The sequence below is a fragment of the Cebidichthys violaceus genome, unplaced genomic scaffold (assembly GCF_023349555.1).
Source record: "Cebidichthys violaceus isolate CVI_PGR_0920_01 unplaced genomic scaffold, fCebVio1.0.p SCAF_78, whole genome shotgun sequence".
Lineage (NCBI taxonomy): Eukaryota > Metazoa > Chordata > Actinopteri > Perciformes > Stichaeidae > Cebidichthys > Cebidichthys violaceus.
This window is the reverse complement of record NW_027176962.1, coordinates 28,242-54,982: the sequence shown is the minus strand read 5'-3', so window position 1 is coordinate 54,982 and position 26,741 is coordinate 28,242. Positions and strand designations below refer to the sequence as shown.

The 26,741-nt window shown below is 40.8% G+C and overlaps 3 protein-coding genes across 5 annotated transcripts in view; 1 reads left to right on the top strand and 2 right to left on the bottom strand.

Moving 5' to 3' along the window:
* Positions 1-48: 48 nt before the first annotated feature.
* On the top strand, positions 49-3,097 carry atp6v1d (ATPase H+ transporting V1 subunit D). Its single transcript, XM_068737311.1, has 9 exons — positions 49-307; positions 863-980; positions 1,084-1,163; positions 1,244-1,311; positions 1,413-1,457; positions 1,533-1,636; positions 2,066-2,132; positions 2,223-2,301; positions 2,405-3,097. The coding sequence occupies exons 1-9, from the start codon at positions 267-269 to the stop codon at positions 2,547-2,549; spliced, it is 747 nt and encodes a 248-aa protein (XP_068593412.1). The 5' UTR covers positions 49-266; the 3' UTR covers positions 2,550-3,097.
* A 361-nt stretch (positions 3,098-3,458) lies between these two features.
* Positions 3,459-20,274, bottom strand: pals1b (protein associated with LIN7 1, MAGUK p55 family member b). Of its 3 annotated transcripts, none has more exons than XM_068737308.1 (15): positions 20,039-20,274; positions 16,337-16,806; positions 15,019-15,227; positions 12,107-12,184; positions 9,519-9,638; positions 8,820-8,981; positions 8,377-8,454; positions 8,111-8,294; positions 7,975-8,031; positions 6,678-6,746; positions 6,434-6,505; positions 5,635-5,796; positions 5,154-5,356; positions 4,941-5,051; positions 3,459-4,486 (listed from the first exon to the last, which is right to left on the bottom strand). In XM_068737308.1, the coding sequence occupies exons 2-15, from the start codon at positions 16,656-16,658 to the stop codon at positions 4,310-4,312; spliced, it is 2,004 nt and encodes a 667-aa protein (XP_068593409.1). In that variant the 5' UTR covers positions 16,659-16,806; positions 20,039-20,274; the 3' UTR covers positions 3,459-4,309. The 3 variants fall into 3 exon arrangements, with proteins under 3 accessions (XP_068593409.1, XP_068593410.1, XP_068593411.1); XM_068737309.1 differs by having other exon boundaries at positions 9,519-9,626; XM_068737310.1 differs by lacking the exon at positions 7,975-8,031.
* Positions 20,275-24,345: 4,071 nt separating this feature from the next.
* The window catches only part of gphnb (gephyrin b), a 30,007-nt gene continuing 27,611 nt past the window's right edge, over positions 24,346-26,741 (bottom strand). The window contains exons 17-18 of the mRNA XM_068737397.1: positions 26,442-26,538; positions 24,346-25,642 (exon numbers count right to left, since the gene is read on the bottom strand). Of these exons, the coding sequence (XP_068593498.1) occupies positions 25,509-25,642; positions 26,442-26,538 (231 nt within the window). The 3' untranslated portion in view covers positions 24,346-25,508. The remainder of the gene's footprint in view (positions 25,643-26,441; positions 26,539-26,741) is intronic.

The window sequence follows — 26,741 nt, the reverse complement described above, 5'->3', positions numbered from 1 at the left end:
TGTGCAGAACGCGCTCGGTTCAGTCATATGATCCGAGGCCAGCTGATCACCACGGAAAGAGAGAAAGAGAGAGAGAGAGAGAGAGAGAGAGAGAGCGGTAGGACAAGATCACGACTATCGCCTCGACCAAGGCTTCTAATCCTGCACTAAAAACAACGGGTTATGTGTGTAGTTTAATGAAATAGAATACAAGCTAACGTTTTAGTGTTTATTTTCGCAAAGGTCAGTTAACAGAAGTCCGCCATCATCGACCAAAAGACGAGAAGATGTCTGGAAAAGAACGGATCGACGTTTTCCCCTCCAGAATGTAAGCAGCTTGTTTGCTAGCTAGTTGCTAACCCACTGTACCCTCATAGCCAGATATTATTATTCTGTTTTGTTGATTTGTTGCGTCACAGTCTCTTAGATGAACTATGCATATCTTCTGCACAATTAAATGAATCTCACTCGCGCCAGGTTACTGTTTTTAAAAGAGGAAGAGTGTTTGTCATGTGATGTTTCTGACATCATCCCAGTGTGAGCTGTCAGTCTGACATGGTGTCTGATTCTACTGCCCCGCAGACACTACATGTTTTTAATGTAACATTGTGTAATCTGCTGATCAGCAGAGTGTCCTGTTTTGTCTGAGGGGGTTAATCAGGACCACTGATGTAGACTAGGGATCCTGGATGTTAGTGGGTTATAAAATAAAACACCAAGAAATAGTCAAACAGCTAAAATGAGAGGCAGTGTTTTCTTTACCCATGCCTGTCAAATCATGTACATAACCCCTGTATAGTATTTGAATCCTGTACACTTGCAGTGTATTCGGGGAGATTCAAATCCAGCATTCAAAATGTTTGCGTTTTGTTTTGGCTTGCAGGGCTCAGACCATCATGAAGGCTCGGCTCAAAGGGGCGCAGACCGGCCGCAACCTGCTCAAAAAGAAATCCGATGCCCTCTCCATGCGCTTCCGCCAGATCCTCCGCAAAATCATCGAAGTAGGTTGAAAGTGATTGATAAGTGACTTTGTTCTCCTTGCATCCGTTTCTTTAAGTACCCTTAAGTTTCTCTGACTGAGGACTTCTTATCTCTTTCCCCCAGACTAAGACTAAGATGGGAGAGGTGATGAGAGAGGCGGCCTTCTCTTTGGCTGAAGCCAAATTTACAGCCGGAGACTTCACGTAAATATCGCAGGACGATCATTTGATGTGGCATTAAGTTAAGCTGCATCTGTAACTCACATCTGTATTTCTGTCCACAGCACAACTGTAATCCAGAATGTCAACAAAGCCCAAGTGAAAGTCCGTGCCAAGAAAGACAACGTGGCAGGTTGGTCTAAACACCTCCTCTTTTTCATTTTGACTGTTGGTAAAACAAGTTTTTAATGTGCTTCATTTTACATACAAGTTACATGTTTTTCTTTCTTTTAGGTGTCACCCTTCCAGTTTTTGAACACTACCAAGAAGGCGGCGACAGTAAGTCATGTTTGGATACAATTAGTTTTTGTGACGAGTAAGTGAGAGCGTCCTCACCCTCCCGGTGTCTTTCAGGTTACGAGCTGACTGGTCTGGCCAGAGGAGGAGAGCAGCTCTCCAGGTTGAAGAGGAACTATGCCAGAGCTGTTGAGCTGCTGGTAGAGCTGGCCTCCTTACAGGTAGGGGGCGCCGTTACAAATATACCGAGGTTAATTCGGCTTAGTTTTATTACTTCTCAGGTGAAATGGACAATGGTGGACTAAAGATTAAACTACCAAAGAGCATAAAGTTATGAAAATGACCTTTACCTCAACCAACAAAAATGAAATGCATCAATAATAGTGATCTGATACTGATAGAGTATGTTACTCTTTCAGAGTGCCACATTATTATACTGTTTAAAGGGACCTGCAATTTATGGACCTTTTTAAAAATTAAAAATAAATAAATGGTAAAGCAGATTTTGTTTATAATACTTACTATTTTTTGAACATTTGATTCATCACTTAAAATGAATTGTTAGAAATACTGGTCAAAATTCTGTATAAGTATTAAAAAAGTTAGTGTGATTGAGATCTTCCGACACGTTTCCCACTTTCTGTCTGCAGACATCTTTTGTCACTCTGGATGAAGCCATAAAGATTACCAACCGCCGTGTGAACGCTATTGAGCACGGTAAATTCACACTTACCATGCAGCTGTTGCCTGTTTTATGAAAGAATTAAGGACCGTTCAGTTAAAGCTCATCTTCATCCCACTCTGCAGTGATCATTCCCCGGATCGATCGCACCCTCACCTACATCATCACAGAACTGGATGAGAGAGAACGAGAGGAGTTCTACAGGTGAAAACCTTTTTTTTTTTTTACCTTTTTTAATTTAAACAACTTATTCTGTCTAACCTTCTATTCTTGTTTATAACACTGGAAATCGTTTCTCCTCCGACAGGTTGAAGAAAATCCAAGAGAAGAAGAAGCAGCTCAGGGAAAGGACAGAATTAGAGATCGCCGCCCGCCTGGCTAAACTGGGTCCCATCGCAGAGCCCACCAACATGCTGACGGAGGAGACGGATGAAGACATGCTGTTCGAGTGAAGCGCTCTCAAGGCAGACAAGTCCCCCGACTTCATATAATATCCTATTTATTCTGTGCCTCTTAAGGCCATGTCTATGTCTCCTCATGCAAGTGATGAAAGTCGTTTTCTGTGTACTTGTCTGTGATGATTTGTTCTGTTGCTTCAGTGCTGGAAGGTAACCGTGTGTTTCCAGATTTCGTCACTGTACAGAACCAAGGTGTCGTCTCACCAGGCTGTTCGCGATTCACTGTTCACTAAATAACAACATCAGTAGGTTTACACATGGTTTGAGAGTGAAATTAAAGAAGGATTCTGTGTGATTTAAATGATTAACTTGTAGGTAGTTCAAGCTCCTCACAACATTCAAAGCCATTGCATGCTGTGAAGCTTACGGTTGTTGTAGATTTCAAAGTGTGTGAGTCTGTGTTGTGGAGGTTGGTGTTACCTCATACGAGGATGTTTACTATTGAACCAGAAAAACCCTAAAGTGGCCCTGCTGTAAAACTTGCAAGTCAACAAAAGCCCTAAACTTCATTCAAATAAATATGTCGTCAGTATCAAACCATCGCAGAGATTTCTTGATCGAACAGTTTTTCCGTCTCTCCTGCTTTTGCATTAATTTAGAAGCTCTTCAGTTCCATATGTGAAGGAAAGGAGGACCGGGTAAGACTGCAGGATCAAATCTCTCTCAACATGTGCTGGGGAACATTTTGCGCAAGTGTTTAGTTAACTCAGCGAGATGAGGAATGGCAGCCATCTTGCATCAGAATGCTACATTTAACACATTATTTTTAGTTTGTGTCGGACTTTGCAAAGGTTGAATTAGTACACATTTGTGTTGTAACACCAATATTACCAACTGATTTAAAATGTTCTCCAATTTAATATTACAAGACAAGTGAAATCAATGCACCAGTGTGTACATCACTTGTTCACATATGTATCTGATTTTATTAACACTTTTTCAGAATTGTGCTTATGATTCAATAAGTTCTCTGCAAAGAAGCAACACGATATTTGTTGGAGTTGAACTAACCGACAAGCTGTCTGGTTTAGACAATACTGGTGGAAACTATTACAGGAGTACTCTGCAGCATGATATACTGATAGTAATGATTACCAGCTAGAGACAATACTTTAGATTTGAGGTCTGTTATCACAGAGTAAATGAGACATGAAACTACAAAAAAATAATACTGACACTGGTGTAGAGGAAGTACCTCGAAACGGTGCAGGTTACAGCAGTTCTTTTTCTCCATCTGTGTTACTGGATGGAGGACGTTACACTGCAGTCACTGTGAGCACAAGGGCTTCTCTTGTGTTTCGTACCTAAACAGCGTTTGGTTTACTGCTTTATCAGGAAGCCATTTTAAAATCGTGACAATAACACTCTCCAAAGTCGAGTGTACCAGTTGTATATCACCCACACAAAAAAAAAAAAATCAATAAAATATTTTATCCTTTTGGCTAGAAAATATATATATTTACAATTATAAATAACTATCGCGAATAGGATAGAAACATTGCTATGTGTTTGATAAATGACTTTGCATAAAACTGAGATAAACAATAAACAAACAGAAAAAAAAAAAAATCACAAAGACACACACACACACCAACGTAATGAAATGTGAGAAAGAGTCCATCCCTGCAACATGTGGTAAAGATCATGTCTTCTATAAACGTATAAACGAGGAGAATGTCCATCCTTCATTTTTCAATCACCAGGAACATTCACTTCTGTTCGACTCCTTCAAACCCAGTCACACCCTGAGACCTCTAGCACAGCCAGGAGGTGGGCACCCACTGTGGCTCAGTGTCCAGCTTGTCTATCAGCCTGCGCAGCTCGTGGAAAGCCTGGTCTGGATCCATGTTCACAATGGTTGCGTCAAAGAAGTGGCCGAAATTTTGCTCCATCTCGCGGGCCTTTTCGATAACCTCCTTCAGCTCTTCCGGCTGCGCAAAGAAAACAAGACATTTAGACGGTTTCTTCGAAAATGAACAATTATTCAGTTATTTATTTAGTCATTATTACTTTATTAATTGAATGATCTGAATACTTTGATATTGTGATAGCTGTGTATCGGTTTCATGCGATGCAAATACTTTTACTTGTGTATTTAGAGTACCAGGAGTAAACAACCTTTTTTTTTTTTTTTTACCATTAGCGCCATGATAAAGACCCTGTGAGGTCAAAACCGGACAAAAATACAACTTCTTTCTTTGCTTTGCCTAAAAGTGTCTCAAGAACCTTTTTCTTTTCTGGGATTAATCTTAAATGCTTAATTTTGATGAAATACGTTGCATCTGTTATGCAAATAACTGCAAGATGTACAAACTATGAAACTCACAATGTGTCTTTTACTTTTTATGAAGGAAATACTATTTTGCGACACTGTACAGCGGGTACCTTTGGTGTTTTCCCGTCTGAGGCCAGCAGGGAGCGTAGTCGTTCCTGAGAAGGAGGAGCGATGAAGATGACATAGGGCTTGAGGTTGGAGGACCTTAATACCTGCAGTGACTGACAAGAGGAAGAACAGGGACGTGCAAACGTATGAGATGGATGGAAAGACAAACAATGCTGGGAATTGTCCAGACATTAACAAGTACTCAAGTCTCCTACCCTGGTGTGGAGGCAGAGCAAACAGATGCGTCCTGAGTTGATGGCATGCCGAACGGAGTCGGTGCTGGTGCCGTACAAGTTCTTCTCGTATTCCCCCGACTCAATGAATTTTCCTGCCGCTAAGTCGGTTTCAAAGCCAGGCCGGCTCACAAAATGGTACTCGCGCCCATTCCGCTCATGTATCCTTGAGTTTCTGGTTGTGTCTGAGCCATGGAGAAGGACAGATTGTTTTCATTTATTGCAAAAATCCTCGAGGTGTTTTGTAACAATTGGCACAATTAAAACTATATAGTATTTACTTAACTTATAGTCCAACTTGAAAAGTTGTTAGACATTTGTGAATTGTGTGTAGTTACAGGTGATGAAAGGTGATATGTCAAATCACAAAAACACTTGGCTTGTTCCTCATCTGAAATCATGGATTGTTGATGATTTATGAATTATTAGACTTCCCCCGCGCTTTGACAGGACGTGGACTTACGTGGAACAGCGACAGCAAACTTTTCCGGTTCGATGGACAGAAGCCTTCGACGCAGCTCATCGTGACCGCTGTTTGTGGGACCAATCAGACCAATGGGGCGTTTACGGTTGGCGGGCTGGTGATACAGTGACATCTCCTCATAGGTCAGGATGTCATCGTAGTCTGAGGAGACAGTTGGGAGGGATAATGAAACCTCCCTTGACTAACATATATATATATATATATATATACTAACAACAGATGCTGTTCTGTAACTATCTGTGAGATTTGACCTCTCTTTGGAGGCAGGTGAGAGGTAATAAAACCACGCTATTATGTTACCATTCCTGTGTTTGTGTGGACGTTGTGTCTTTTACACGTCCTGCTTCATATTCAACCTTCTATCGAGTATATACTGCATGTGTTTTTGTGTGTTACCTAACAACATCACACATCCCCCTTCAAGCCATTTAGGCACCTGCTGGGCACCTGTTGGCGCCCCCTCTGATCCCGTCTGTGAAGACAGGACTAATCTGAGTTGTGACACACGAGTCTGGACAAGCCGCTGCGAGAGCGACAAGACGTGTCAACTCGGGCTAACGTGTAGGGTTAACGCCGACAATGTGTGGACACTTGGACCGCACGCTTGGACCACCTCCAGGACAGGAGGTAGTCTTTCACTTGTGGTAAATGAGAAGCGACAATAGGGGTTTTGTGGGTTAAGGGTGCAGCTTCTCAACAGTGGTTGGCGAGGAAGAGGGAGCGCGTTCTCAAACCAGCAACCCGCTTCTAAAAATGTCTAAAAAAGAAAGAGTCCTACCAATGTTTCTGCTCAAGGTAGTCGTGCTCTTCTTCTTCTGTCTCTTGTTTTTCTTTGCATACCAAAGCCTCCCTGGAGAAATGACAAGTCAAAAATATTTGCTTTAAAATAGGCTTTATCATTTTACGTTGTTTCCAACCTTGTAGACACAACAAACTATGTTTTCATGTGAGTCGGGGTGGAAACTAAATGATATCTTGTATTTTCTCACCACACAGTGCGTGTTTACACGTGTTACGCTCACCTTGGTGCTCTTGACTCCTGTCTGTTATAGTTTTCTTCAAGGTCTCTCTCTGTTGCTGGAAGCTTTTTCCTGAAAAAATGAAAAGCAAGGTCACGCAGATCAGCTCTCCAACTCAAAGTAAACACACGTAGATACACAAATCCAGTGCATTTTAAAAGCCCATATGAATTCAAAAATGTACAGATTTGAACATTTTGGTTGGTGCTCATTAATATGTCTCTATAGTTAGCTTATGGAAAACATGCACTAGGCAGCTACACTCAGGAATGGAAAATTGCAAAAAAATACCAACAAGCTTTTCTAGGCCTAGAACTGTTTTTCATAATCCTCCTAGTGCTTCAAGACGGGTTGAGGAAGAGGCACACACAGGCCCCGCTTTCCATTTCCACTACTTAACCTGATTTTCTTCCAGCCACAACAGACATGGGTCAGAGAGTAATCGCAAATAATTCTTAGGTGTTTGTTCTAATCTGCTTGATGTGCCAAATGGGTGGTGTTTGCTGCCAGGATAGTAGTTCCAGGTTTGTTACTCACAGTATTTTACTGTGGCTGTACAGTACCCACAACTATTACTCGGGATGGATGAGAAGTCCTGTGTAGTTTATGAATCATTGATACGCTGGTATCAAGTATTTATCTTCAGACACAAGAGTTTTTAGTTGAACGTAATCTTCACAGGTTTAGGAGTTATGATCATGCGGATGTGTGATATTATGTACTACAGACTGTTATGATGGTACATGCACACAAGGCTGTTTGTGTGTTACAAGGCTGTTGCTGATGACTGTAGAGATTTAATTAAACTAAAGAAAGCTTTAATACAGTCTACAAAAAATTGTGTGTGACATATTCTAGTAAGATTCTATTTTTTACATTCACATAAATGTGTGCACTAGTTGGACAATTTCTAATTTCTAATGTACTCAAATTATTCAGCATTATTATCTTTTTGCACATGTTTGCTTTATTCTGAAAACAGACTTGGTCCTCCAACGTTTAGAGTTGTTACGTTTTAGTGTGTTTAAGACATCTAACTCCACCTTTGTTGCTCCCTTTCTTACATCTTTTAGCCACATGCACTGTACAGAATGTGAAACTACCAAACGGAAAAAAAAATGCAAAAAAAATTAAGAAATGAATACATAAAAAATATCAGACTGATATACGTTTAAAATATACAGCTGTATGCATTGTAAGTAGACATACCATATGCGTTTTAGTTTTGATACAGTACAATGTGTTCTAGTTTAGTGGAGTGATTCAACAAAACATATGAACACATAATCAAACAACTTACCATACCAGTAGATGGTTTTTTTGTATTGGTAGCAATTTGTCCTTGCAGTTATCTGCCCTTGTAAAACAATAAACTATGTTTTTATATATCTATATACATGCTGAATATTGGTATTCAGCCCTGGTCTGATCCCTACCTGGAATGAGTCCAGCCAGAGGCTGGTTGTCCTCATCTCCATCCCTGTAGGCCTGCCACCAGTTGGGGTCGTCCTGGCTGATGACATGGAGGATGTCTCCCTTCTGGAAGGACAGGCCCAGCTCCCGACACGGCACGAAGGGGTCATCAGAGGGGTCGTAGTCAAAGTAAGCTCGTACGTGCATCTAAAGGACGGGATTTACAACGTCAAGGTTGGCGTTGCATGCATGCAAACGGGCGTTCTGACACGCATCATTAGAGACTTACCACAGTCTGTCTGTGTGGGGCAGGTTTAATCTGAGAGCTCGGGATGAGGAGGAAGGTCAGAGTGCCTTGCATTTGTTGCTGATGGAAAAGATGAGAGGCAATTCATTAAACATGACAGGGATCACATTCCCATTAAATTATACTATTTACCTCAAAATCTTAGCGCTGTTTTACCATCAACAACAATCAACTAATGACATTTCTATACATACATGTTTGTCAAACTAACATTAATCTAGAGCTGGATATGCATTGTGGGCGACACCTAATGTCACCAGCTATGGAGGGTCTAAGTCCCGGACCACTTTATGAATACATTCAGATGCCTTTAATAGTATTAAATGGATATCATTTTAGATTTCAAGACATTTGAGGCACCCTTATGTACACTATAACAACGCTGTAACGGACTCAATTTCTACGGGATAACTTCTGGTCCTCACCAGTAAGTCATGGACTTCATTGACATGTTTCCCGCGAATAGATATCCCGTTGATCTCCAGGATCTCGTCTCCCTCACTGAGGAGGCCGCTCTTCTCTGCTGCTCCACCTTTCACCACACGACTCACCAACACGCTGTCCATGTCATTACGCACTGTCGCACCCTGATGCCCCCACACACACACACAAATGAAATCCATAATATTCCCTAAGATAACAGTGAACAGAGAAATACACTTCTAAAGGCGGAAGGAGAGGCGACAGTTTGAATACAAAGAAATATGTCTCATACAGTGAACAGCATTAAATTTCCCTCTGGAGCTCACATTGACAGGCTTTTTGCTGCCCTGTTGGTTTGTGGGTACAATGACACCGACACACCCAGATGATAAATGTGAGTGTGGAGCATGGTGAAGGCTTAGAGTAGAGGCTTTTATATTGGACACACAAAAACTCAACAATAAATAACACAATTACATATATGTCTTTGTTCATCGTTCATCATTTTTGTTGTTCCCTTAATAACTCAAATGAAATGCTGCATGGATATTTTAAAATGTTCCTTGTACTGTAGTTACATACAGTACCAACTAAGGTTTTTGGATGTGCAACAACTATCCTCGTGAAGCTGTGAGGAAATATACAAAGACATACTGTATGTACACAGCAATAACAGAGGGTAGTATTAGACGGCGTCTCACCAGTGGAGTGTCACGGGCCTTCTCCAGCCGCACCAGTTTCACGGTCTCTCCGATGTACTGAGTCAGACTTTCTTCCGGCATTTCCTGCCCTGCCACACTGTCGTGGGCCTGCATCAGTGCCTGCCACGTTAAACAAACACATAGAGACAAACAGCACAGACGTACAAAGGTTTTACAGACACGTAACGGACAGAAACACGGACAGAACAATGAAGGAGGAGGCAGCATGAGTTCAAGAGAATGAATGCATGAATGGCTTCCGATTGTGTGTCTGTAGAGATGTTGTCCTTTACAGCAACTATGGTTGGTATGGAAATAAAGTATGCATGGCTTACAACATGACACACGTTCATTGAGTGATTTGACAGTGTAAGCGACATTCTAATACTTTTTCTTTAAACATGCACCTGCTACCAGAAGCCTGCCTATAACCCATCTTTTTTTTTTTTAACAAGACCAGTCAGCAAACCCACCAGATATAATACAGAGATTGCTCCTCTACTTCATTTAAAGTGACAAGCGCTCTGAGCCCCACAATTAATAACCGTCGGTCCAAATTAGTTTCCCTATCCTGCAGGAGAGGGGACCTAGGAGAGCAGAGGCCGGGCTAAGCTTTGGCGTACACACAATCCGTCTTAATCTCCACCTCCATTTAACAGTCAGGATCCACCACCATCAATCACCAAACACCGTTGGCTTCCCCGCTGGTGAAGAAACTGTGTCCTGCGCTCTTAGAAACACAGGTGCTAACTAGAACCGTATAGGGTTGTTTGGCTTATCCCCATAGGAGAACCCTTTTTGGTTCCTGATAAAACGTTTTCTTAAGGTTCCATCCTTTAAGTGGGTTCAAAACCACCTATGAGAGGTTCTACTGAGAATCCTTCTATGGTGCAATGGTTCTACGCTGAGTGTGACTTACAAACTGTGTGTGAAAGTTACTTCTTTGCCATACACTTAACGAAATGGTATGCTAAGCTAACCGGGTTACATTTTCACTAAGCTCCAACGTTAGCCACGTCTTCTCACTTATTTTCATCGGCGTATTGTTACATTCTCATGTCTCATCATAATCACGTGGCGACAAGCTCTCACAAGAGCCGTTGTTTTGCATTATAACTAGGGAAAGTGTACGAAAGGAAAGGTTTTGTTACGTCCATTTTAATTTAGCACCCGTTCGCTAATTGATGGAGAAATAAAAAATAAATAAAAATGCTTTGTGTTTTCGAACATCATTGCTCTAATTTTAGTGTAGAGTGTCAGATTGGATTTAAAACACACCCCTTGAAATTCCAAATTCCAAAAAGGGTTCTTCAGAGGCAAATGGTTTTGGGTAAGAACCCTTTTGGAACCCTTATTTCTAAGGATGAAAACAATGAAATGGAGCCTGTACTCCTTACACATGCACCTGTACCATTAGTTTTGGGTATGAGGTTGTTTACCGGTTCACTACAGTGTGAGCCTCTGCTCCCCGCAGAGAACAACATAATCTGTTTCACTTCCTGTGCCACGAGGCAGCCTCACCTCACATCATATTGCCCCCGCTGGCTACATGGATCCAGCTCAGTGGAGGGCTTAACAGGGCAATGAGAGAAATTGGTAGTTCAAAGTCATGTAGGCCAATAATCAGACCCCTGGCGTTCCCCTTGTGAGAAACCCTCAACCATAAAATCACAGCAGCGTCATCCACCTGAGGTCTTTTCTCACCTTACTGCCTCTCTAACGGATGATAATGTCTGATAATGTGGTGACATTTTTTTTTTCTACAGAAGAATCACTGAAGCTTAAAACGGACAAATGTAGAGCATTCAAGCAACTTCAAAGCAACGTCATTTGAATATCTGTTTGATTCCTTTCACGTTTCACTGAAGAGATGCACAGGAAGCCAAAGTGTGTCAGGCTTTTTAGAATGCGACTCCTTACGCAGCTGTGGTCCGCTCGCACCTGTGATGTCTAATAGTTTCTGTGAAGATGGAGGAAGTGGCACACCTAAGAGGAACGGCATCATTTTTTCAGGTACTGTACCAGGAAATAACATCATTTTGAACCAGTTACATTTTGTAACTGTCTGGCAACATTACTGCATTGAAGAGAAGCATCCACCTTGTCGCAATTATTTCATAATCATAATTCATTATTGGGTTTACATGGTCCGTCCTTCCAGGAAAAGCTTAGTGCTCTCATTTACATAATGGCCTTCCTTGAGTCACCCACTAGACCAATATTTGGAGCAAATCACAGACTAGTTAACCTTAAAAAAAAAAATCGAATAATAAAACTACTTTGTCATAAAAGATATCATCTGTCATTTGATCCGCCCTTTAACTCAGTATGTATAATGATACAACGTCGCAAAGAAAAACTGTCCTCCAATTACCTTTGAACTGGTTAGCAGCTAAGTGTTATTCTCTCATTTTATAAAAGACTATTATATACTAAATCTTGACGTCTGATATCACAGTTGAAGGTGCAAGAGAAACAATTACCCTATTGGACTAAGTACAGTATAACAATAATTATATTTCAAATGATCTGGGTATTAACTATCTTTGGTTATTCATGTAAGTCACAACTGAGATCTGACAGCTGACCTGGAGATGAGGATTGGTGAGCAGAGCGTTGAGCTCCAAACCCTCCTTATGTTGGCTGGACTGGAGAATCTTCTGGACCTGAACAGAAACACAGACACAGAACTACAGTGAGCTAAATGACACTAAGATAAGTGTCACTAAGAGATAATCAGGGTCGCAGTAAAGTCAAGAACAAAATAAAAGAGTTTAGTACCAATTTAGACCCTTAAAACATCTACAATCTCTTAATTTAACAACTAATTAAAACTGTGACTTCAGTCAGATTTGAGTCTAAAGCTGCCAGACTCCATCAGAACTGCTTGTCGGATGGTGGAATAGATTGTGAAACCTAGTTCTGTAACTTGCCGGAAGTGACAACCGGACCTTCGCTCTCACTACAGGCACTGCTTGGCCAGCTGTGTGGAGGTGAGGAGGAAAACCCCGGGGCTTGAACTTCTGTCACAAGCTCTCTTTATTTCACGCGTGACACAACTATTTCACTTTTCATTGTGAACAACCAAGTGCAACACTCTGAATGTCTTCAGGGAGAGACTTTCCTACTCTATTCACCGTATTTAGCGATAACGGCGACATCATCTCTTGTGTGGAGTGTGGCCATTTGGAACAGTTACAAACGCTTGTGAATTCTGACGTGGTGAGAAAAGACATTGTACAAACTACTTCTTTTTTTTGTTTTTAATTACCTGGCCCCAAGTCATGTGACTCAAGTCCTCACTTCTGAATAAATGAGTTCCACCGAGAGGATGCATTCTTTGGATCTTTGGACTCAATCGTCTCAAACGTCTTATGTATATGTATATGTATATATATATATATATATATATATATATATATATATATATATATATATGTATATATATATTAATATATATACAACTTCCTCTTTTCTTCCATGGCTTTTCAGACTTTTCCACTCTGCTCAATGTTTTCCTTCCGTTCTCTTCTCCCCTGTTTCATGGCTCTATTTTAACCATTTGGTTCTTGCGTTGTCATTTAGTGGGAAGTTGCTATTGTTTGTGGCTTGGACTGTGTATTGAATCACAACAGAAGGCATTTTGCTTGTTCTGACACTCCGTCTTTCTGCCTCTTCATCTCCTGTTTGCAGCTTAGTTCAGCCATTACACTAATCAAACCCTCACTAACAAGGTGACGCACTCCCCCCCCCCCCCCCCCCCCAGCAGCGCTGCGCCTCGACCCACGCCGCCGTAAGCTGCTGGAGTTTCTTTTTCTAGCCGTCCAGATCCTGCCCTCCTTCCTGCGATGTGCCGCACCGCTCAGCCAGCACCACGGGCTGCTGGGAGATTAGTTTACCCAACAGCCAAACTGAGTGACACACAGCACAGCCACTTAGTTAGGACACACTGCAGCTCAAACTATTACGTGTTGTTAAGCACTTCGGGAGCTGTGCCTGGTGGGAGAGAAGCAAAACAGATCATGTAACCCAGCCCCTCTATCCTCAAACTCCTGTCAAGACTGGAATACAGATTCTGTAGCCGTACCGCTCGGTGTCCTCGGAATGAACTCTAGCAGCCTGTTTCGTCAAAACAAGGTTGACTCTTACATCAAAAAAATAAATAAAAAAAATCACACTGCACCAGTCTGACTGCACTGAAAAGCCTGTATTACATTCCTTCATGTTACACCTATCAAAAGTTGACATTAATCCTAATGAAGTGCTTATTCTGGGTGTAGCCTGTCATCGTTGTATAGAGCTTCTACCTAATTCATAGCAAACCATAATCACAATTCCTGTCGGGGACCGAGCTCCGTGCGACTGCGGCTGCATTTGAGCAGTCGACGTGCGGAGGCTCGGCTCCACGGGGACCACGAGTCAATTACCGGCGCTTTGCTTCAGTGGGAACAAACCGGCTTGTGTTTTGTCAACGAGGAAGTCAAGTGTGGCACATTCCCACCTACTCAAACCTGAACGCTGGGATGGTTTCTTGCTCTCTGTCACTCTCTGGAGTCAGCGCTGTCATAGGAAACATCCATCGGTGGTGGAAAAGGGGAAATCAAATAAAAAAAAAAAAAAATACTGTGAACCATCTTTCATTCAGGACGCGGTTTGGCAACACTTTGCTCGGCGCACTAAAAGCTGCCAAGGAGACGTGCAAGCCATTGGAAATAATGGATTTCAGGGCACAGTGGTACAGTTGTTGCGTTCCGTGTGAAAGGCCCTTGATGTTTTTATACAGTTTATTTCCCAACCAGTGGAATACCAAACCACATATTTACACGTTACTTCACGCCTTCTTCCCTTTCCTTCCTTGTCCATCTTCCTGTCATCTCACCCTCTTTTCGCCCCTAATTCTCTAATATCATTTTTTTTTTCTTTCTTCTGCCTCTTTTCAATTCCCAGCACACTCAATTTTCATGCATGGCCGGGATCCAACAAATGCCTCATTTTTATTATTTTTTTTTTCTTCACTCACCTTGTTAACCACAAGACAATTTACATTTTATAATTATTCAGACTGGCATGGCTGTCTTTTTGGGCAGCCTTGTTGAATTAATCATCACCAGAAGCAAAGATTTTTCATGCTTCATTGAGCTCAGATACATCACCCACAGAGGTACTTGCCTCTAAAAATAGGCTTAATGTGGTCCAAAACACAAATTGGCAAATACAATCTAAGCGTGTTTACGCCTGAATGCACAAACTGCCACCTCTTACTACTCCACTACTGCGGGTCTCATGAGCTACAGAATAGATTTCGTGGCATGCTTAAAACATTTCTAAAATTTAAAGTGAGTTATTCATTACTCTGGGTACAAGTTTGTCTATTTTCCCGGATTCGGTTTCTCCTGGAGCTGTCGGCGCTAAAACCACCTACGTTTACAAACTAGAAGATGCAGCAGCGTGAACTACGTTAACGGGAACCAGTCGTTTCAGAGCGACCATTAAGGTTTACCTCCTGGCAGAGATCTCCTGCTTGCGCTGTGAGGGGTGAGGTGGGAATGACCTTCGTCATCTGCTGGGATACAGCGATGTAGATGGTGTAGGCATTCTTGAAGTCCTCCTTGGTAAGGAGCTGCATTATCAGCTCCACATCCTGCTGGCTCTGCGCATCAGTCAGGCAGTGATGCGCCCACTTCAGGGCCTGCAACAACTCCGCCAGTTCTGAGCAAGAGGTAGAGACAGTGAGGGGACAGTGCAGAGGCAATACAGAGAGACACAGGGGCATGTCTTCCATCGCGTAATTCAGGAATAGTCAAAATGCTAAGAGTCATGTGTGTGCTTTCGCAAATTAGGTTTGAAGTTGTTATTTCTAAAAGAAAAAGAGCTTCATGTGATATGCAGACATCCATATTTAAGAATTTAATGAAGAGCTTTTCATGACTCTGGGGAGGCGTGGACATATTTAGTCTATTGAGTCTCTTGAGTCACCCAGATTCTACCTCACAGCTTTCTGAGGCGTAGAGGTGTGTTGCCTGCCTGTCCACACCTTTCCAACATGTGTGTCAAACATCTAATGCAAAACTGTGCATTTAAGACGTCACTGTCTTTATAGGAAACGGATCGGATGCATTTCATTTGCTGCATATAGACGATCAAAGACGTCAGAACCAACTGTCACTTCTGTTCTCACTAGACCCTCTGTGCAACTAGAAGGGCCCTCGGAGCGTTCAGACCTCCATCAGGGTTGTTTCCATATGGGAAAAATGATGTGTGAATCTGCCCTTTTGATTCAAATCTGCTCCAAAAATGTAATGGGTTCTCTCTTGCCTCATGCTGACATAAACAAACCGAACCGAAAACATAACCTCCTTGGCAGAGGTGATGAAGTAAATTCAACTATTTACGTAAAAGTGACATAATAATGAGCCCATCCATCTTTTTTTTCCCATTTCATTTGAGTACACAATCAATCAATTTCTTCACAACGCATTGATGAGTTTGTGCACATGAAATAATAAACAAATATATTTTGTGGACACATGTAATACCCTTTTGTATTATCAGTATAATTAATCCTAAATGTTATTTTCCTGTGACAACAGGACCAAGTCCTTAACCAGTGGAAGTGGACAGCCCCTAAATCACATACCCCTCCTCTGCTCTGTGCCCTCAATAGTCATTGTTTTACTCCTTTTGTTTCCTTTTACTCCCTAGTGTTCTCTGAAGTCGAGATTGCTGCCCTCCTTTGTGGCCTCCTTTCCTCCTTCCACCCCCTTTTAGACCACAGTAAAGACCCTCTAACCCTTACTGCCCTCCTCCTCTCAACTCACCAGCTACAGGATCCTGGGGGAATGTGTCTTTGGTGGCCTTTTCCTTTCCCTCAAAGGTGGGATTGTCAATGCCCACCTTGGGGTTCTGCGACAGCTTCTTGAGCCTCAGCGAAGCATTGGGGTCGATGTCATGCTTCCCCCTGCTGTCCTCCTCTCTCCTCTTCTTAAGCTCCTCCTGGTAGTGCTGAATCCTCTCCATGTGGGCACTGGAGTGTGGAGATTTGACGAGGCTACTTTCGTCCCCCGGACAGTCCACTGCCCTCTCCCTGTGGCTCTTGGCCTGACCAGAGGCCTCTTGCACATAACCGTTCATATGGGACATGATCGTCCCTGCTGCAGCAGCATACAGCTCAAACCACCCCAGTGTTTACTGAGATCTGCTTGAGCAATATGAGGCGGCACTGCTCAAAACAGAGGCCATAGCAAGCCAGCGGAGGACGTCCTTTCTGTTGTCTCTGTGATCTGTCATCCTGCAATACAAACAGAGAGTTCAAATGTATTTCCTTTGTTATCTGAAGTATTTTTCATGAACTTTACTTTGTAGAAGTGTTTACATTGTAGACAGTCAGGTGTTTTTTCTTTTTAAGAATGGCACACCTTTTTTTATTAGAGAAGGTTCAAATAAATCACTTCTTGGCTGTCTCTTTTATCACATTATTAATCATGAACAGAAGTTGAAAGGTGTCATTCAGGGTTTGAAACGAGCCAAATGCTGGTAAAATATGCAAGTGGAAGCCAGAAAACAATCGTCATCTACTGAGTGGCTAGTGGGTCGATTGTGGAATCCACCAGCCACAGTGACAGGTGGACAAATTCATTTCCAATCCCGATATCATTGTCAAAAAAGATGCGCACCAGTTTGGCTGTTGCTCTGACAGAGTGATTGATAGCTTAACTGACAACACTGAAAATATAATGGTGAACTCTGGAGCCTTGGCTGCCATCACAGTCTTCTTTTCTGTACTTTAGAGGCATTGAAGGGTGAATCTGGGTTCATTTTCATTTTCAAAATATGTACTTTATTTATTTATTGTTTGCAGAGAAAGCAATCATTATCATAATAGGTGACCATCTACACATTATAATACATGTATATAGCTTTTCTTTAAATGTTTCTATTTTAAATGACTTTCTTACTTTTGATGACATATGTCGATATTGAGGTATGAGATGATCTACATCGTGATAGAATATTTTTTGCCATATTACCCTAATGTATATGGGCCAACTTTACTCCTACCTCCTCTCATCTGTCGCACCACTAATCTAACTCCTAACATGGAAAGCTCTCTGGCCTCAGTCACCTAAAATCCCATCAGTTCAACATCATCCAGCCATTTGCGTGGGTACACCTGTCCCCAACTGTCCCCAACTGTCCCGTCCTCATGAGCAGCTTAATCAAAATATCCATCTGTAGCCTATACGGATGCCCAAATAAAAAAAAATACTACATTTGAATGTGATGCCTAACACACAACTACTGGGCTGCTACTTCATCTCTCTATCTATTTAAGTATTATTTGTGTATTAATCTGGATTCGCAAATTATATTTGGGAGATATTCATTCAGTTTGTGTGAAACCCCCCCCCCCCGTAATCTATCTTCTAGAACAGAAAAGCGTTGAGGAGTGAAAGTGTTCCCTGCAGGCCACAAACACAGATACATAGAAAGCTTGCCTTCATTTTTCACATAATGACATAAGCTTTAGTTTAAATGCAGAGGCTTAGGTAGCGCTCTCTTTCTCTAAACCTGCTATGACTTAAAGACATTGTAGGCTTGACACATTTGACCATTTGCATATTTCCTGGAACCAGAATTGCGAAATTTAACTTATAACCTTATTATTACTTAGGCTTAACATTTAAACACATCATTCTGTGTGGATGAAGGGAAAAAAAAAACAAAAGGATAAACTTTGGCTTTGACACAAAAAGCCACCTTTGTCATATAGTCAGTCATACGCACGTGCCACCTGCTACCTCATGGCATCCCTCCCCCTCTTCTACCTACTTCCCACAGCTAATTACATTTGGCAGGTCTATCCCCCGGCTCTTGGACCAAGCTCCTGAACCCCTCCCCTGCGGAAGCATTTAGCTACGTTTAGAGTGCCGGTGTGCGGCTGACAAACAGCACAGACTGCCAGCGGGCCATCTGTTCCTGTGGGCTTAATTAAGCCTTGGATCTCACGGCCTAGTCTAGCTCAGTGGCCACAACAGCACTGGGAGGGATGCTGGGAAGGGAGAGACAGACGGGACTTGTGTAGACGAATGACAACGAAACCCACCCACCGAGACATAAACAAACGACGCAACACCAACAGGTTTGGTGTCAGTAAGAGAAAGTTTACAAGACTACAGGCATGGCGACATATTTCTGCAAAATTAAATAAGAGCTAATCATGTCATGTGATTTGAAATTAGATAGTGACGTTCAAGCTCATATCTGCAAGCCCACTAATTGAAAAGTAGACACTGGATGGCGAAAAATACAAAATAATACTGAATTACTGAAGAGTGACGGCGCTAGAATATCCTCCCCTGTGTTGTAATTTCATTATGTTGTTTATTCCGTACACATGACATCAATTGCATGCCTGTCCCTCCTAGGAGAGAGGAGTTGCTCTCCTCGTCCAATGCCAGGGTCCAAGGACAGAGGGTGTCCTTATATGCTGTACAGATCGTGAAGCCCCCCCCCCTGAGGCAAATGTGTGTGATTTGTGATATTCCTTTGACAATAGTGCTGCAACTCGACTTGTGTGCAAAACAATGCATGTTGAAAACAACTCCGGTGGTACTTATTCGCTCAAGGCTCGAGGAGATATGGTTGAAAGATCTGGAATATGCGGTTAATTATGACAGGGGCATGTCCTACGCTGGCATACTTAATACAAGCATTCTTGTAAAGACTATTCACAAATAGTGATGCACTCTCCACTCATTTCTCAATTTATGTACTAATGTAATTTCCTCCAAACTAAGATTTTGATTTATTGTCCCAGTGAAGGATTTCTTTTCACAGTCTGTTCAACACAGAAACATAAATATATACACAGTTATAGATAAAGACAGTACAAATTAACCCTTCATGCTAATGGTTCAAAATATCCTAACTTGTGTAAATGACAATAAATGACAGCTCCTACGCTACAGTAGTAGATATTTGTTAGGCTACTATGATCTAATAATCATAAAAGTAAGGTGTATCCCTAAAAGTAACGTAAAGGACAGATAGTTAACGTAAACTGAGCTTCGGTCGGTTTACCCTCCAACACCAGATCTCTAATTAGCTAGCTTACATGCATAAACTTTGAGAGTGAAGATAGAAAAACATTCCCATTCTTCAGTCACGTTGTTTTAAAAGCTAACGTTAGCTGTCTTGGTTTGAGGCAACTTTGAATGACGGCGACATTAGTTCGACGTATTTCACGGAGTCACAAGGGGAATTACAGTCTTTATCCTATTGTGTGGAAACAAGATATCCGTTTAGTGCAACTTTACGAAAGAGCAACGATGTAGCGCATTCATACACATCAGCAACAGCAGACATACATTTAGAAACACGCTGCTGTTCATCCTACTGTGTATTAACGAACTTGTATTAACAACAGAAGCCAATTTAGCTTAGCAGCCTTGGTGCCGCTAACTGCGTAGCTTAACGGTAACGGTAGGTTAGCTGTCCCGTAACAGACTGCGTTTACTCACCACTTGAAATACAGAAGGCTGAATGGGTTCAGAGAAGAAGAAGAAGAAGAAGAAGAAGAAGTTATTCCTCCATAATCCAACCCTCTGGTAATGTGTGTGTTTTATTGACACGCGAACGGTCGGGCAAAGTGCGAGGTCTGTCCCCGGTCTTCACAGGATCGCGTTCAGCCGCTGCAGTGACTTTTGTCCAGGCACAGTCGGGACCCCATCATGCTCGGGACACTTGTGGCCATTGCTGTGAAACTGAGCCTGGTGTTTTGAGTCGTCTCCCTGGCAACATCGCGGCTCCACAGCGCCCCCCCACTGCCAGACACGTGATGACCACATGATGGTAATGATGATGACCACATCTAGTCACAACTAGTGGACCTATACTACAAAGATGATGAATAACAGAAACAATACCATCATATTAAAAAAAAAATTGTACTTACTAGAACTACCTAAATATTAGCATCAATATAAAGTACTAAAAGTAGTATACACATCATTCAGAATGGCCCATGTCAGAATATTATTCATTATTGGACTATAGTCATCAGAATCAGAATCAGCTTTATTGGCTGTGTATTCGTACGCATACAAGGAATTTGACTCCGGTTTTCACTTTGCTCTCAACGTTCATACACAAGTTTACAAATAAACAAGAAAAATATGAAAAATAAAACAAGGACAACAAAAAAAGTAGAACAGATGTAAGTATAAACATTTAATGACTATGTACAATATAAATATATATCCAAAAGTTTATATATATGCTGTATATATATGAACATAAACCTATACAACAACAATGACAATGGAATTGAGGTTATAGGTGCATTAATGTGAAAGCATCACTTTAATGTTGCAGCTGGTGAAGGTAGTGGTTGTTTTGATCACTTTATAGACTGTCAGGTAGTTTAGTCTACAATAATACAGCATGTTTATATCTATTTGATTATTATTATTATCAATAATAACCTGAATCTAAAAAGAAACCAGTAACTGTGGCTGTCAATAAATCTAGTGGAGTTAAAAGTGTGATATTTCCCTCCGAACTATGAAGTAGCATAACGTGGAATTACTCAAGTAAAGTAAATATAAAATAGTATTAATGTAAAATACTGGAGTAAATGTATGTATTTGCTTTCTGACAATAGTGATAGCCAGTGGTGAAAGTAAAGTAAAAGTAGTAATTTTCCTTAAGTAAAAGTAAAAGCTACTTTTTTAGGCAAAAGTACAGAACCAGTACCAAGAAAATGTACTTAAACTATCAAAAGTATAAAACCAGTCATTATGAATAGCCTTTTTAATCATTACTGATGCATTATATGAAAACATCATTTTAACTTTATATATATGTTGTCCCCCTTTCCCCTTAAACAGTATAAACTATGAAGATAAACATTGTTCAAACCCACAAAACTTCACTAAGATCACAAAGATACCAAATATGTTAATAAGCTACAAAAAACATTTGGGTTTGAATATTTAATTTAGTGAAAATATCATAAAGCTTTAAAGTTGTAAACACAGCATTGACAAATTGTAAAGTTTTTAGTTGATATGGCAAATTTGCAAGCAAACAGTTGCTTATTTACACATCCAGCAGATAAGGAGCAATATTGTTTTTAATTTAGGGTTGTGTTTCTGGCCGCCTGGGAATGTAAGTCCCATATTCACTCTCTTTTGGCTCAGCTTTTGATGTGGCTCATTAGCTGCTAAATGCTCCACTATTCACTCAAAACCACAAACTTGAGCTTCATGGTGAAATAGTCTGGGTATAGCCTTCGTCGGTATGGTTGATGGGAACATTAATGTATGGACAACATTTCACAGCAATTCATCCATTAGCTGTTGAGGTATTTTGGTCTGGACCAAAGGGCTAAAAACCTTGTTATATCCAATAAATTATAAAAAACATTTTGTTCTTTCCATCAGTTTCTGAAGTTGCTACACGGCCTTCTAAATCATAAACATTGGTATTTCGCTGTATTTCTTCAACAGGAGTCAGATGTCTTTGGAGTTTATATAAGCTACAAAAGGCACATCCTATTTCTGAAAATTTACAATAAAATTGTATTTTCTTTACAGAAAAATTGGAACAGTTAACATGAAATAAAAGAGCAGCGAGGTGAGGAAAAACTTCCTCATGAAGGAATTAAACTGAGCAAAAGAAATATAATTACGTTTGTAGTGATGCTACATTAGACTGAAGTTGTTTGAGGTATTTTGTTCATGTAATTTACAGCTGTGTGAAGATGTTTGGATGTCATGTGATGGAAAACACCTAAAAGACCTTCATCATGACTGCACAGAAGTCTTTGGTCTTAAAAACTTAACACCTGTTCTGGTGTTGGCTTACAACAGCTCCACAAAAATACTTGTGTGTAAGCAGCTTTAAATGAGTTTACGGGGCTAATAATATTAGTAAATGTAATGAATCACTTTCCACCACAGGCTAACAGTATACACACAATGCAGATTACAGTCAAACCCTCCAGTTAGTGAGTTAACAGCATTTATACTGCATCCCTAACAAAAATACAGATTTGACCTTAAAATATTTCCCTCATTATTTCCAAATGGGATGGGACAATTCCTGCCTTCTCATGCATGCAGACCCGAAATGATCACTAAATTTCCTGCCATCCATTTCATTTTTCATCCCAAATGGCCTCAGCAAGTTGAAGTCTTGGAAAATTAGAAACTCGAGGAGCAACTCAGAGACGAAACGCTTGGCAAACCTGTTGTTACTCTGTCTCTGTATCCTCTAATACATAAAATACACGTTGCAATTGAGGGTAGAGAGTATTTGCCGTTATTCTGTACAGTCATCTCCGCACTGATCCCTTTACATTCAACCCATTCACAAAGATTCATTTAAATAAGTTCTCGTCACAGCACTATTAATCATCGCCAACTAATGGGATCTACTGTCATTTCACCTCGCAGAGCAGAACAGAAAGTGTCTAATCTCATGCAGCCTCAGAAATATCTACACCAAAGCCTGAAGCTGCCTTTTTCCTGCTGTATTTTCTATTAGGTTAATCCTTTCTGACACCTCTGTGCTTAACCTCCTTTCCTCATTAGGCTCTCTCCTGCCAGTACCCAATTCTTAAATACTTAACTTCCTAGAAAGAAAGACAGTTAAAATCCCCTTCGCTTTGCAGTGCTTCATTCAAATGCAGCTTTGTTTCTTTGTTCGTCTAAGCAGCAGTGGTGAATGAAGGAAAAACATACTCAAAATATTAAAAGTCTAAGTACTTGTTCTGCAGTAGAAGTACTCAAAACTAGCTGTAATGAATAAGTGCAGTGATCCTCTATCTATGGGTCACAGGAATAATTTGGGGGGGGGGTCATGAGATAATTAATGGGATAGAAAACCATGAAAAACTATGGTCTGGGACACAAATTTATATTCATTCACACAAATCTGTTTTGCGAAATATTGGATGATTTGACGTCTTTGGGCCATGAACAGTTATTTCAAATAATAATCTCAAAGATTCTCATTTGAAAAAATGTCTGTAAGTCACTATCTATTGTCAAATGAGGTAACACAATGGTAACTGAGCCTATGGCCCACTGATGTAGGCTGTTGTATTTGCAGTAATATGAACTGGGTGACATTCCAGGGAATCCCAGACACTGTTTGGATCTCTGGGAAGTGAGATCCAAAAAACACACCTGCAATTACCGCTTATCGCCATAAGTGCCGTCAAAGACAACGAAGCGGAGATCTTTGAGATTCATAACTTTGAATGAAACCATGTGAGGAGTTTAGAGGAGAAGGTGGAGGGGCCAACAGCTGACAGACAGAACAATCTGACAAGGGGCCCAATAGACACTGCTGTTGTTTGGACGAGGCTGCAAAAAGGATGGAAATCATTGGATTCATATTTAAACATCATTGTATTTTAGAAGCTTTTCATGTAAAACTTGAATCTGAAAAATAACTATAGTTACCAAATACATGCAGTGGAGAAAAGAATAAACACAACATTTCCTTCTCTAATATAGACAGTGGATAAAATGGAAATATTCAAGTCAAGTACATCAAAAGTGTACTTAACACAGTACTTTAGTCACTTACATTTGAGGAGGGATTTTTTTTCTCTCAGAAAACCTTCATATTAATGCAGTTAAACACATTCACATTTGTAAACTGTGTCCACATGGACCTCGACAATGATTGCTATGGAAGGTAAGATGTTCCTCATTCATTCATAATTCATGCACTTCTCTAAACTTTAGGCTACCATTGACCACACTTTTAGTACCAAAGAAGGAAATCACTGTTTTTTTCTTTAGATATATTTTATTAAAAAAGGAAACCCAACAAGAACTTTTTTTTTTACATAATGATCAAGGATTTTTATTATCTTAGTCTCTTTCATCAGTTTCATATCATTACAGAAAATGTTATAGTACAGCGTTGTTCAATGTCTCCTCATTGCTTAATAATTTCCTTAGGAGTGCTGGTCACATATATCTGTACAATATGGTTCTTATTTTTTTCTGTACATTTTTTGTGAAGTTGGTTAAAAAGGCTGTCAGCACTTAAAGAAGCTGCTTCTTTTATTTCTTTTTTTTTTTTTATTCTTAAATAGTTGATCAAATAAAAGATTATTTTTCCCAGGTTAAGCTCGCCCCTTGGGGGGGGTTTGGGGCAAAGTTTACACCCGGTCACCGTGAATATAAGGAAGCTTCAGGGTCTGGGCAGACTGGGTTGTGCCCCCCCACCTCCCCATCCCAACATCACCTCTTCCCTGCCCAGGCATTTGGCACTGCGCACATAAACAAGACTCACAAGATAAACAACAAGCAAAGCTCTTTGTGAAGCCATTATGATGCATACTAATGAGAGAAAAACAGAAGTGTCACCTTGATGGGCGCTCAAAAGAGGAAGTGGTCTTGATGTGCCCCCTCTTCCTTTTAGCTGAGCACCATGGGAAATCTGGAGTCTTCCTCAATGTTTTCTTCATTTTCAAAAAACAGATTATTTTTTTCCACTTAAGATGAGAAAATAATAATTTTCTTTTTTTGTCCTGGCAGGCACCTACAGCTGTCTATTAAAATGCTACTGCTATAGATAAGGTCTAGCATTGAACACACAAAGCAATTGCAATGAAAGGAACGAAGTTGCCTTAATATAATAATGATAATAAGAAGAATAATGATAATAATAATAAGAATAATCATAATAATATATTACAGAATAAATCTCTTTTTATAATTAGATTTTTTTCATTAAAAGTTATATTTTCTTTGTTTGAAATACTATAATCTTTTTAAATTAATTTTTTTCATATGTATCTAGGTTGTGATCAAGATGTTGACTATACCTCAACGTTATCCAAATCAATAAAAACTAGCTGTGCCGTTGCATATTACAGAATAGTCAATGATATGTGGACATGCACCGTGAACCACCCATTCCAACCCTCGCTATATGACGCCGACGCTCCGTCCCCCTGTGATGACATCATAGCCGGCCGATGACCATGACGTCAACCACCTCGCCCTTGTGCAGCTCCACGTATTGCTCTGTTTTCGGAGGTAGCATCAGGAGCCCGTTAGCACTGCGCATGCTCATCAGCCTGCTGCTCACCTGGTTCCCTGCAGCAGAGAGAGGACAACAATAATGTAGGTTAGAATCCGGCCCATGAAGGAAACTGGGAGTTTTTATTTTAGAGTTTCATACCGTCATAATGAAATTCATAAAATGGTCAACACACTCTAGACGTTTGCCTTTTGAAATCATATTTTTCATTGTCAAACTGGCTAATATTAAAATACTACAGTGGCCAGTTGCTCTAATCAATGAATGTATACTTCCAGTGTGTCTATATAGAATAACAGATGTAATCTACCCTCATGAAGGCCTACTGAGGTTACAACTGCCACTTTGCACTGAGTGCACAAGATTTTCTTTTGGGCCATTTTGCCTTTATTAGATAGTGAGGAGAGAGATAGTCTGGAAAGGAAAGAGAGGAGACAACATGCAGCAAAATGCTGCTGCGTAAGGACTCCCCCCCCCCCCCCTCCCCCCCGGTACATGCGGTGCCCTCTCTAACAGATGGGCGTTTTCTTTTCTGGCTGATATCACTTTTAAAATATCCCCAAAATAAACCCAAAATATTTGCATGGAAAAAATGTGAGGGACATGTTTATATGAAGTAACGGCAATTCAGTGATTTTGAGTATTTTATGGACTAATTGTGAAAAACTGTATACCTAAAAATGATTCCATAAAGCTTTTTTTTTTTTTTTAAATCCTTGGATTCCTTGCTAGACAGGGAACGGTAAATGAAATAAATGATGCTCTCAACCAGCGAACAAATGAGAGTCTTGATTCAGATGTGCGGCTGTCCAGACAGAATCCTTCACAGTACTGTACCGGCTTTGATTCTGGTACCTGTGCTCTGTGCCCACGGCAGAGGCTCCTGGTGATGCCATGTCAGAATGCAGCGGTGGTATTCAGGGCGAGGGTCTAACTTCACATCACAAGACAACTAGAGAAATAACATACAACGTAAATTATAATGACGTATGTCAACAAGTTTTCCTCATCACCGTGGGTAGTCCTCTGTAATTCTTAAAGATTTACTGTAGAGAGTAATTTCATATAGTGCAGAAACATAAATTGGCAGATCATTTCTGAGAACCCTGGAACTCGTTGGATTGTCGGATGTTGCAAACCCCACTATTGTGGCAG